Consider the following 13,000-nt stretch of genomic DNA (forward strand, 5'->3'; position numbering starts at 1 on the left):
TACGTGCTGAAGTCATCTCATTTATGTTGTGTGTGTGTGTGTGTGTGTGTGTGTGTGTGTGTGTGTGTGTGTGTGTGTGTGTGTGTATGTGAAGAAAAAAGAATATAAAGATGGATTACAAATAAATAAAATTGTTTCTTGGTGTAATGTTATTGAGGTAAATATTTTTAATGAAACTTATGGGACATAACTATACCTTTGTTTATCTGTGTATGACATATTTGTGTAACAATAATGAAACTTCCTGGATGGAACAATATGTAAAATAAGGAAAAGGTAACCACTCACTTATAGTGGATAATGTGTGGAGCACAGAAACACTTAACTGAAATGAGTATTCACACTAGCTTCCAGGCACTCACTCTTTCTCTGGCAACGGTATACACATTCACATACGTGACACAGACACCATAACACACACTGAAAGCTAGTGTGAATGCTTCTTTCAGGTATGTGTTTCTGTGCTCCACTCATTGATCCACTAGAAGAAGTGGTTGCTTTTCACTTATTTTACATATTGCACATTTGTGTATCATTTTTGAAAATAATTTTATTTTTTTGTGTGTTCTGCAAGGGCACATTTGATCTGCAGCCTGTTTTCTCTTAAACAGCCTTATAGTTGAATGTAAAAGTGTGAAAGATGACTCCTTAAAATGTTTGTTTGCTGTATGTTTTATAAAACTATCATTCTTGTTATTGGCCTTGCAGTTCTTGTCTTACTTAGACTGTTTTCTTCCATAGGCCGTTCTATGACACAGAAGGCTGGCGTTCAGTATATATTGGACTCTGTGATTCAGGCTTTGCTCCGTGACCCATCAAAAAGGTAAGTAATTATTGTTTCTGTGTGCAAGTAAATATAATTTTGTTGTATAAACTTCGCAAAATTTGGCAAATGAGTTTTTAAAAGCTGAGAGATGAGCTCGTATCAAGAACAGAATTTATAGTTATGCATGTACGAGATATGTGAGGAAAGTAATCAGACAGAGAACAGTGTGAATGATAGGGCAATGCTGTATTGTTGTACTTGTGTAGACCGGTGTGTCCATCCCTTCCAGATGCTCAGTCTGAATTTCAGTTCCATAAAGCCACCATGTGATTTTTGAAAGCGCCATCAGTGAAGTTTTGTTTTTGTTGTGTGTTACGAAAATGGAACAGCAGAATTCAGAGTAACATTATGTTCAACTTGGGTAATCTGTGAGAGTGACCTTTCAAACGTTGAAGCAGTCCTATGGGGAACATTCCGTATCAAGAGCACAAGTCCCGAACCTCACTCAGGCAGACCTTCAACTTCAAAAACTGATGAAAACATCAAATTTGTGCATGCTGTTGTGAGATCAGACTGACATGTAACAGTAAGGATGTTGGGTGACCTGTTAAGCCCCAGTCTGTGCACAGTACATCAAATGTTGACTGAAATTTTGTACATGTGAAAGGTTTGTGCCAAAATGGTGCCAAAAAATGTCACAACTGATCAGAAGAACAATTGAGGAAATGTTTGAGAAAATTGAAAATGGAAAAATGCTGATTTGCTTTTTTGATGATAGGAGTATTATGCACAAAGAATTTGTTCCTCTAGGAGTAACTGTTACCCAAGTGGTTTACAAAGATGTCCTTGAGAGATTCAGGAAAAGGGGAATGGAGTGGGACTGGACATTATGGACAAGTGGATGTGGCATCATAATAACGCATGTCACATGGCCACTTCCATTGCAGAAGTTTTGACTTCAGAAGGCACTCCTGTTGTTTCACTGCCCCTGTTCAACTGATCTGAGCCCTTGGGACTTTTTTCTTTCCTTGAAATTGAAAAATGCCTTAAAAGGAACATAATTTTGAGACTCAGGAGAACATTTAGAAGAATGTGGTTGGCATGTTAAAGGTCCTACCAGTTGAAGCCTTTCAGGGCTGCTACCAAGATTGGGAATGACGGCTCCTCAGGTATATAACCGGCGAAAGGAACTACTTTGAATGGGACAGAATTGTTGTTTGAAAAAAGTAAAAACTTTGATGGATAAAATAGTCTCATTACTTTTCTCACACCCCTCTTAAACTCGCAAGGAAGATAGACTAAGCATATTATTGCCTTTGGGAAGTGAATAGCTTTAGCATGCTATGTGTTTAGAACACATTTTGCTTATGTTTATTTTTATAAATAGTTATGACATAACAATCTGGGGAACAAATGAGCAGAATATGCGAACAACCTTTGACTTAAAAAATGGTTGGTATGATTTATAATGAAAAGTAACTAGAGAACCCTTAGCACTAAGTTGTTGTTTAAATCTAAGAGAATTTTGGCTATTCTATGCAAATAAATTATGTAAACAGTGATCCATAAGAAGAAAGACATTGACCAGCACCCATCGAACAGGTCCCCTATATGAACATGGAATCATATATAGACACCATTTATGTCTCAGTAGGAAAAACAGTACAAACCCCAAAATAGTGTGCTGTGTAATGATTTAAATTATACACAGGATCAAAGATAAAAGTGAAATGCATGCCTCTAGGAATTCTTTTTAGAATTACCTGTTACCAAAAATTTTTAACCTTTCAAGGATTACCTGAAAGGATATGCAAATTATGTTGACGATTATGCTAATCATAACTGCTGTGATAAGAGGCTTTTTACTATACAATTAAACAGAATTGTGATGTACAAACATGAAACATAGTAAAGCAAATAATTGTATAATTTAACTGGATAGATAAAAAAATCTACTCACCAAGTGGTGGCAGGAGAACACACATGTGAAAAATAAGTTTTACATAGGCAAGATTTTGAAGCCAGTGGTTGCTTCTTCCAGCAGAAGGGTTGAAGGGGAAGGAAGAGGGGTGAAGGAAAAGGACTGAAGAGGTTTAGGAAATAGGGCAGAGTTTGGAAAAGTCACCCAGAACACCAAGTCTGGGAGACTTACCATCTTGTAATAGTTAAAACCTTTTTTTTTATGTTTAATTTCCTGTCATTGCTTGGTCAGTAGATTTTGTTCTGTACAATTACTTTATATTGTCAACAATCAATTATTTTTGCTGTTATAAATAATGTATGTATCTATTTCTGTACGTGTATTTGCATACATTTATGTATTTCTATATTGTATGTGCTGAAAACATCCACGCAATTCAGATTGTCTACTGATGGATAAATACATAAACTGATTAATTAACATTTATCACATTTAAAACTGAATTTACACTCATTTTATTAGCTCTGTTGCATTGTACTCATTGTTTATTTTTTTTGTTCCTCTGAAAGGGAAGCTTTGTTTTCAGTTACAGTTACCATTTTTCTAAATTGTGATAAATGTAACCTATATTACCTTGACTAAACATTTTACATTTTTGTAACTGTTATGTATTTTGCAAAAAACAACATTGTTGATGTACATATAAATCTCTTACTTGCAATTTGTAAAAAAGTGAAGCTGTCATCAACTGGAAAGTTATTTAAGAATGTCATTTTTCACAGCAACAATCTTGAACAAGTGTCACAGATTTCTTGCCTCATCAGGGCTGTGTTTGATCTTAAGTTTTTGACAATTCCTCTGTTGTCATCATCAGGAGTTAGGCCTATTTGTAGGCAGTGTGGTGCTTTATTTAGTCAGTGAAAGCTTGAGAGTGTGTACAACAATAACACAGAAAGAGACATTTGAAGCATTTAAGCACTTAGAAGGGTAGATTGAACACTACAGTGTTTTGCAAGGCATGATCATATTGGAGTTAATGTGCCATTGTCTTCATCCAATCTGTGACTGAGGACTCATTAAAGCAAATTATTTTTATGCCTATGTAACAGTGTTATTTGTATTGTGTAATTTCTGTGTTTTACCTGTACTACACACTGTCCATGCATGCCTGCTCACAGACTATGACAATGTTTCCACATGTCATTTGTTTCCTTCCATACTTTCCTGAAGCTTGGACATGTTGAAACATTGAGTCGATGCTTGATGCACAAATAAACAGTACACTATGCTTGGAGGAGAGTGATACGAGTTTAAGCCCAGATCTGGCACACGTTTTTAACTTCACACATGCTTATTCAGTAGTATCAAACAATTTGATCTGCTGAGTGATTCCTAGACAATCATCAGGTTACACCCATATAAAAGCAATTCTTTAAACATAAATAACTGAAGGCATCTTTTAAAAGCCAGAAATCCATTGTAAGTTAATAATTAAAAGCCAGTATTGGGTTGGATCATCTCCTTCATTTTCTTGTACCTCTGTTCTGCGTCAGTGCAGTCTCTGCATGGTTATTAATGGATTTGGGATGGTTAATTTAAGAGGTGGCCAGATGCCCTTCTTATCGCCAGCCTGTTATCCCCAGTACAGGATCTGTGTACCCCAACTGTGTACATGCAGTGTTATTCATGTGGAAGTTGATGAAAGTTTTCTAAATGTTTGCGAATTGGGTAACTGAGGTGGAATTTAACGTGCATGGCTATCTGGGCAGGTCTGATGTTGGGTAAGGAATATGTTATAGAGAAATATACAGATATCTATTCATTTCATTTCTCTGTCATCATTATGTTTTATTAGGTTTCGTTCTGCTTCCGCATGAAATAATATTATATAATGATTGGCTTATTATTTCATTCCACTTGTCATGCATCACTGCATTTTATTAGATTTGATTCTATTTTCACTTTGAATAATACTTTGTACTAACCAACTTCTAATTTTAACTGCAGAAAGGAGATATGATCTTCTGTCATCAATTTCTCTGTTTGACATTTTATGCTCTTTTTCTGCTTTTTGTTGTTAAATACTTTCATTGTCTACGTATATTGTGTATTACACAAAATAACCATCAAAATACACATCTTACCTTATATTTGCAGGTTTATTTATGTTGAAACAGCCTTTTTCTGGAAATGGTGGAGAGAACAACATGACTCTGTTCGCCACCAGGTAAAAAGGCTTGTTAGTTCCGGTAAACTGGAGTTTGCAGGAGGTGCATGGAGCATGAATGATGAGGCTGGGACACATTACCAGTCCACAATTGATCAGTTTACATGGGGATTGAGGTAAATGCCACATGCTGTATTCACATGTTTATTTGTGTTACACAACTTACACAGTAAACTCTAGTGGAAAAATTAAGCAGTAGGATCCTATTATATGAGGGGCTGTCAAACATTCAAATGAAAACCAAACACCATGCAATTTTCACATTTTTGCTGACCTGAAGAAAGATGTACACGGACGCCAGTTTCATTCAGACGAGGAAGCGAAAGAGTGGGTGCAGTCATGGATCCTTCAGTGGCTTACCACATTCTACAAAACAGTAATTGATCAACTCTTCTCCCAGTGGGATAAATGTGTTAACATGTGTGGTGAATATTTTTGAATGGAACCATTCTGTGGTCTTTTGTGATAGTTGTTCTGTTTTATTTGACTGCTCCTTATTGTTAAAGTATCTAATTCTGTTACAAATATTACAACCATGAAATAGTATTTGTGCATTTCTAATGTAAATATTTTTTGAAATTTCATATCATCATGTTTGTCATGAATTTTTTGGTGTTACAAACTGAGCATTGTTTGTCACATTGTTACAGGAAGCTCAATGACACTTTTGGGGAATGTGGAAGACCTCGAGCTGGATGGCAAATAGATCCATTTGGTCACTCACGTGAAATGGCTTCTATGTTTGCACAGATGGGATATGATGGTTTGCTGTTTGCTCGATTAGATTACCAAGATAAAGAGACAAGACTTATGTCAAAGACAGCAGAAATGATCTGGCAAGCTAGTGCTAATTTAGGTGAGTGGGAAAGAAAAGTCAAATGTTGGAAGAGAAATTAAGCTTGCATCTACACAGATGAAGAATTGAAGTGTGTCATAAATTGTGTTCATAAAGAGAGAGAGCAAGGTCCATTGATTCCTCCTCTTTTCTTTTAAGAAAATTATGTGAAATAGTTCAGGCAAATAGACAAGTAGGGTTGATCTAATATTACAAGAAATATGATTTAACTCCAGTTTCCTGGAATTGTAGAATACAAATAGAATACAAGAAGTGATTCCAATGCCAGATATATACAGCCCAATCACAGATGTTTCATGCTGTGGTAAAGACGTTAAGAATCTACGCTGCTGGCCACTAAAATTAGAACAACATGAATGTGTGATGCAACAAGCATCAAATGGCATGTACACTGAGGTGACTAGTCATCTCCTAATATTGAGTCAGACTATCTATTTCCTTGGTAACATGATGCCCATGAATAACTGAGAATGATCTCCAAGTAGCCACGCAGAACTATTTCTAGTCAGTGATAGGTTCAGTTGGACCAGAGCACGCAGTACATTCTATGTAAACACAGCCCACACCACTATGGAGCCGCCACAAGCTTGCACAGAGTCTTTTTGACAACATGGATGTATGGCTTCATTGGGTCTGCACCACACTCGCACCTTACCATCTGCTCTTACCAACTGGGATCAGGACTCACCTGACCCAGCCACTGTTTTCCAGTCATAGAGGCTCCAGACAATAGTCATGAGCCTAGAAGAGGTGCTGCAGGCGTTGTGCTGTTAGCAAAGGCACTTGTGGCAGTCGTCTGTTGCTGTAGCTCATTAATGCCATATTTTTCCTCACTGTCCTAATGGGTACATCCTATGTTGATTTCTTTGGCTATTTTCATGCAGTGTTGCTTGTCTGTTTGCACTGACTGCTCTACGCAAATGTCACTGCTCTCAGTTATTAAGTGAAGGCTGTCTGCCACTGCGTTGTCCATGGTGAGAGTTAATGTCCGAAACTTGGTATTCTCGGCACACTCTTGACACTGTGGATCTTGGAATGTTGAGTTTTCCAATGAGTTCTGAGATGAAATGTCCTATGGGTCTAGCTCCAGCAACCATTCCACATTCAAAGTTTGTTAATTCCCATCGTGCAGCAATAATTGCATCGGAACCTTTTTACATGAATTATTTGAGTATAGACGACTGCTCCACCAATGCACTGCCCTTTTATACTTTGTGTCAGTGATATTACCACCACCTGTTTTGTGCACACCCTGTCCCACGACTTTTGTCATCTCACAAGGAGATGGCACGACCATGGGGTCAGGGATTTGTCCAAAATTTTGTGTGGTGAAAGAGGACCCTTAAAACCTCTCATGGTTAAACTATTAGGACGCACTACCCAGAAAATCCCGGGAAAAATCGATCCAAAGTTTCTTAGGTGCCTTATGTGTACAAAATGTTAGTCCATTGCTGAGCCGCCATCTGGCCTAGATGGTTAGGGCTTGGACTCTTACGCCAAAGGTCTCGGGTTTGATTCCTCCACCGGCACTCCCCCCCCCCCCCCCCCCCTTTCTGTTTAATTTTCTTTTGTTATTCCACCAATTATTCAGAAAGTTTCCCAAAACTACATTATCTTTAACAAATTAGTTACATTATTGAATAAAAATTATTTTCTTTTTGTCCAACAACACAATTCATGGCGGTGGGTTTTCCATTTTTCATTGTAATGTATATGAGGAGAAACATTGGGTTTTTAATCAGAATAACAAAGTCGATTGGGAAACATTCAATTTTTATACATATAATAATTATAACCAAGAACTGGAGTGGTAATTATCATAAAAACAAACAAACCAATAATTTTCACGACATCTTGCACAACGTATACATGCGGGTTTTTTACAATCACAGGGCATTTGCAATAAATCTGTACAAACACATGCCCCATTAACATTTATGAAAATGTTTCGAGTTTCTGATAATTTTGAGGCAAACCAGGCATATTGAATCATGTCTCGGAATATTGGTGACGATAATTGATGGTGAATTATAGAATGAATTTTTATACAATCTTTCCGGGAATTAATTTCACGATTCTCCTGTAACAATGCACTGCAATTTTGCAAGCACTTTATGAAATTTTTAACTTGCCTGTAAAAGTAAACATCATAAGGTTGAACCAAAGAAGTGCATTTTGGAGGTATGACTTTTACAGACCAACTTGGCATATTTTCCTCATCTTGAAAAATTGCATCATATATCTCCGGATTCGTTTGACCTCCCCAAGAGTCAATGAGAAATAAATATTTATTCTCCCCGACGTAAGATATAAAACATTTCCGGAGAAAATCCGTGCATAAAACTGTTGTTAATGTTACGATGACATTCGTGTAAGTATAGGCATAGCCATATATTAATTTGTGAATACGAGGTCCAAAATGACCAGTTGCTTCTTGTAAGTATATGAAGACAGGTGGGAGCAGTTTTCCTGATAATGTTATTGAATATTGTGCAGTGTATGAATGCGTCACTTTATTCAAATCTGACTTTTTCGTGAAAACTGTTTTACTCCCTTTTTCAGTGAGAGTCCTGTTGAAAACAGATTGATATTGGCATCCTGAAACAATAGTATTTTTAATATTAAACAATATTCGAATGTGTGTATAAATATCTTTTTCTATAATGAAATTTGAATTGATATATTTTACATCGGTAAAAACATTTTGTATGCAGAAAACATGTATTTACCTGTTTGGTCAGTATTTATTACATAATCCTCATGGTACTGAGGGATTAAATGGCACGTCTGCCAACAAAAGGTCTCCGTGGATCCTGGATGTCCTCCATTGACACCACCTCTCTTTTTGAAACCAGTTTCATGATCTTGCGTTGTGAAATTCTGTGCTTCTGTTTAAATGCCATGACCCATCGATCAGACGCCTTGAATTTGAAATCGACGAATTGTGCAGCCGCAGCCAATGCCCATTGCTGTAAATTTCTTGTCATGACTTGCTGATATTGCCGTCTTGCTTCCACAAAACGGTCATAGGTCCACGAATCTATCGCCTCAAACTTATCCATTCGCGTACCACCACTTTTAATATCTTTCTACCATTGTGAAAGATATTATTTTCTCTTCACTTGGCGGCATCCTTTTTTTTTTTTTTGCAATGTCGCCGAGTACCATGTGGGGTGCACTTTAGCAGTATTCACAACTTTGACTTTGTAGGGAATGGGAATCATGTCATTTTTAAATCTTTTTGGTGACGGTTTACATTCGTCTGGAGATGAATCACATTGTGGCACTTCGAACTGTTTGTCATTCTCCTCACATTCTTCGCAATCCTCATGAGCGTGAATTAATTCCTCTTCAGTTATGAATGTTTTTACACCCAAAAGTTCCAGTGTAATGTTATAAAGTTCTCCGGCCAATAACATAGTATCGCGAGAGATTTCTTCTGAAGATATCAATGCAATTAAATTATTTTCCGTCAACAGCTTTTCATAATACACCACTGCATCCTTCAGTAGTAATTTTGATAGATCACTATGAATGGATTCTTCAGGAATTTCTTCTCCTATTCCAGTTGAGCCAGCAGCTTCTTCAGTCGACATGTTTAACCTCAGATCGGAATAACACATTGAAATTTGAAACAGGCACGTCTGTTCACGACAAAATCGGAAAACAAACTGCTGTTCACTTCTCACAAATCCCGCACAGTCCTATGCACAGATGACCGTTATAATCCCAAGGGGACCCTTACAAAGCCCCTTTAAACCTTGAAACCCCATAAAACGAAATAGAACAATGGGCACGAATATTTTTCAGTGAATGAAAAACTTTACCTTCTTGAGCTAAAATAATGTTTTAAAAATAATGTAGGTTTGAGAAACTTTTTGAATAATTGGTGGAATAACAAAAGAAAATGAAACAGAAGGAAGAAAAAGTGCCAGAGCAGGAATAAAAGCCGAGTCCTCTGGCGTAAGAGTCCAAGCCCTAACCATCTAGGCCAGACGGCGGCTCGGCAGTGGACTAACATTTTATGCTCATAAGGCACCTAAGAAACTTTGGATCGATTTTTCTCGGTATTTTCCGAGTAGTGCATCCTAATATTTTAACCACATGAGTTGTTACAGGTCCTTTTTCATCACACAAAATTTCGAACAAATTCCCGACCCCACGGTCATGCCCTCTCCTTGTCAGTGTAAAATACTATATGCTTGGATATGCATATGACCAGCATTTCAGCCTGTCACACAAAGAAGGTAAGAGGAATGCTGTCTACATTCTGTATCCAAGGGAAGATTATGCAGTTAGTTTTCATTCAGCAGTCACATTTAAATGTTGCTGGTTTGTGAGATCATGCTTTGCCCCATGTAAGGAATGATGTCTGCCAGCATGTGTCAGAATTCAACAGACTAAGAGCATGGCCTGTCAAGACTGTGGTGTGTTGTACGGCAGTATTGCTGCTCACATTGGTTGTGATGTCAGGACCAGTGGCAAACTTAAAAATTTTGTGCTTCTAGACACACCATCTTATATACTTCCCCCCTTTCCCCCCTAAAAAAAAAAAAAAAAAAAAAAAAAAAAAAAAAAAAAAAAAAAAAAAAAAAAAAAAAAAAAAAAAAAAAAAAAAAAAAGGTTTTAAATAATAACTGTTACCCGATCACTTCACAATTGACATTTGGTTGGGAGTGCTGTGAGCTGTTTCTGTACTCTGCTATTCATTGTTCTGAAGGATGCATCAGCGGTCTAGTCATGCTCAATGAAAATGTAATGTGGTTCCTGAGCTGTACTTGGTGTATGGCAGCAGATAAAACAAACTTAAAACTGCATTGTGTTAACACATTCGTTTGTCAAAAGACAACAGAAATGAACACAAGAAAAATAACTTCTCTTTTATGGCCTAAATATTCAGCAGAATGTGTAGGAGACAACGGATTTTTTTTTATACATTCACTTTTAATATGTTATTTTACACGAAACTGTTGAAAATTAAAATAAAAAAGTTGTGTTACGATCTAAAAATTGAAGCGAACATGTCACACATTAGAAATTAACACATACTTTTACAGGGATGCATTCAGAATTAAAATTAAACTGTCGTTTTATGATCTAATAACTTAAATGTGTAGCAGATATAAGAAAAAAAAAACATGTTCGGTATTGGTACGTGAATCTATAGGAAAGCATAAGAAACAAAAATGAGATAGAGATTTCAGTGCACAAACTGCGAACAAACACAGAACTGGATTTGCTATTACATAATTTTACAAACTAGTGTGGAAAAATCAAATTTGTTTTGTAATTTAATAATTAACGTGTAAAGCATTAGGGTCTGTGTAGCTAGATGCTGTATAATAAGTGTACACAATATCTTTAATCCATGTAAGTGCTGAACGGTTTTGTACTGCAGCTCCTGCTCTCACCATCGCTCTTTCTAGCAGTATTAGGAAAGCTTTAACATATTTATTGACAGAACTGAACTACATTATTTATTAACACTTTTTCATCTGAGCGTACTCTCCCTCTCCGATAATGTATATTTCTGTGATAAATATACATTTCAGCAGACGCCAAGAATACACATCAGTTGTAATATACTACAGTATCAGTATGACTTGACTGTACAACGCCGAGCGGTCTAGGTCATTCGGGTATTGTTTAGTATTGTAAGGTGCCTTCGGTCATGTCTGCACGAAAATGAGGTTTAGTTCCGCATTCTCCCATCGGTAAATGCAAAATAAACAGATAATATGTAGTTTGTAAATCCAATGAATGTGCTCAAAGTTATAATAAAAATCACATGTAATCTTAAATTTTTAAAACTAATATGAAAAAAATAACCAAACTCATCAGTCAGCAAAGTGTCTGTCTGTCTTTGATAGCGGGAAACTCATTGATCATATCTTCACAGTTCAGATGGTTATCAGTTAGGAGGTCGGCTCCAATGTGAAGAATGGACAAGGCGTTCAATCTCTCCTCAGACAACGTAGAATGTAGGTATGATTTCAGTCTTTTAAGAGCTGAAAACAAGCATTCTGCTGAACAATTTGTAAGTGCCGTACATAGACATATTCTAAGAGCAATGTCAACAGTTGGAAACACGGACTGTAACCTCTCTTTTTGTAAAAATTTACTCATTTCGACTGGTATATCACTAATCTCAGAAGATTTCAAAAGCTCTGTGAAATGTACACATTTACGAGGGAACAAAGGTTCTAAATCGTGTCATATGACACTTGGAGTTTTGGTGCACTGTTTTGCAGCAATATCATCAGGTGAACTGTTCTTAAGGTTACTGGATACTGTGAAGGATTCCAACAATGTCCTAAAGCTTTCCTTCCTCCTCCCTAATTCGGCACACAAGCTGTTGAGTACTGGGAGGAATATTTCGACTCTAAATTTTTCTCTTCCAGTCAGAAAAACTTCTTCAGAGTTCGCTTCTTCATCATCATGAAGTTTGCAGTTCTGTGATCTTTTATAGGTGCATTCATAGTCTTTATCAGTCACAGTCTCCATGGGTTTATTTTCGTGATAGTCAAACATGCCACGAATAAATGCAATAAATCCTACAAGTGATACATATAATTCATGCACTATTTTAATATCAATATTTACACTTTGCAATTTCAGGTTTACACATTAAATCTCTGGAGTATGTCCTTCCAAACTATCATCTTGAATACTGTTTCTAGTCTGCCAAGTTGATTCAATAAAGCTGAAACCTCGTTTCGCACAAGTGGTTTTTCAAACGTATTATTGGCAATATGTGTGAGGTTGATAACACCCTCTCAGTTTTCATATAGACTTATACATGCTTCCTCTCTTGCTGACCAACATGTTTTTGATAAACTTTTACTGTTTTGATTTCTGGTTTCGTGAAAGAAAGTAGTTTATCCCAGCACTGTGTAGAAGCAGAGAAAAAATTATAAAGGTTTTGCACTACATTGAAAAATGAAGATGCTTCCTGACTACAGCTTGCAGTACTAGTGCCGACTAAATTCAAAGAATGTGCTGCACAAGGCACATAATGCACTTTTGGATTTCGTTCTTTAATTTGTGCCTGTAAACCAGTGTAGGTTCCTGACATATTGCTTGCATTGTCATATGACTGGCCTCTACAATAAGTAATATCAATGGAATTTGTAGACAAGACTTTTAGTAAGGCCTCAGCTAAGTTTTCGGACTAGTGTCCCGGGTTTCATAAAAACAGAAGGAAACATTCAACAGCTTCACCATTCTCAT

At 36.7% G+C, this 13,000-nt stretch overlaps 1 protein-coding gene across 1 annotated transcript in view; it reads left to right on the forward strand.

Moving 5' to 3' along the window:
• The window catches only part of LOC124795556 (lysosomal alpha-mannosidase-like), a 170,651-nt gene that overhangs the window by 40,985 nt on the left and 116,666 nt on the right, over nt 1-13,000 (forward strand). Inside the window, exons 3-5 of the mRNA XM_047259632.1 lie at nt 742-823; nt 4,845-5,030; nt 5,565-5,770. Coding sequence (XP_047115588.1) covers nt 742-823; nt 4,845-5,030; nt 5,565-5,770 — 474 coding nt within the window. The remainder of the gene's footprint in view (nt 1-741; nt 824-4,844; nt 5,031-5,564; nt 5,771-13,000) is intronic.

This window comes from Schistocerca piceifrons, chromosome 1 (genome assembly GCF_021461385.2).
Source record: "Schistocerca piceifrons isolate TAMUIC-IGC-003096 chromosome 1, iqSchPice1.1, whole genome shotgun sequence".
Taxonomy (NCBI): Eukaryota; Metazoa; Arthropoda; class Insecta; order Orthoptera; family Acrididae; genus Schistocerca; species Schistocerca piceifrons.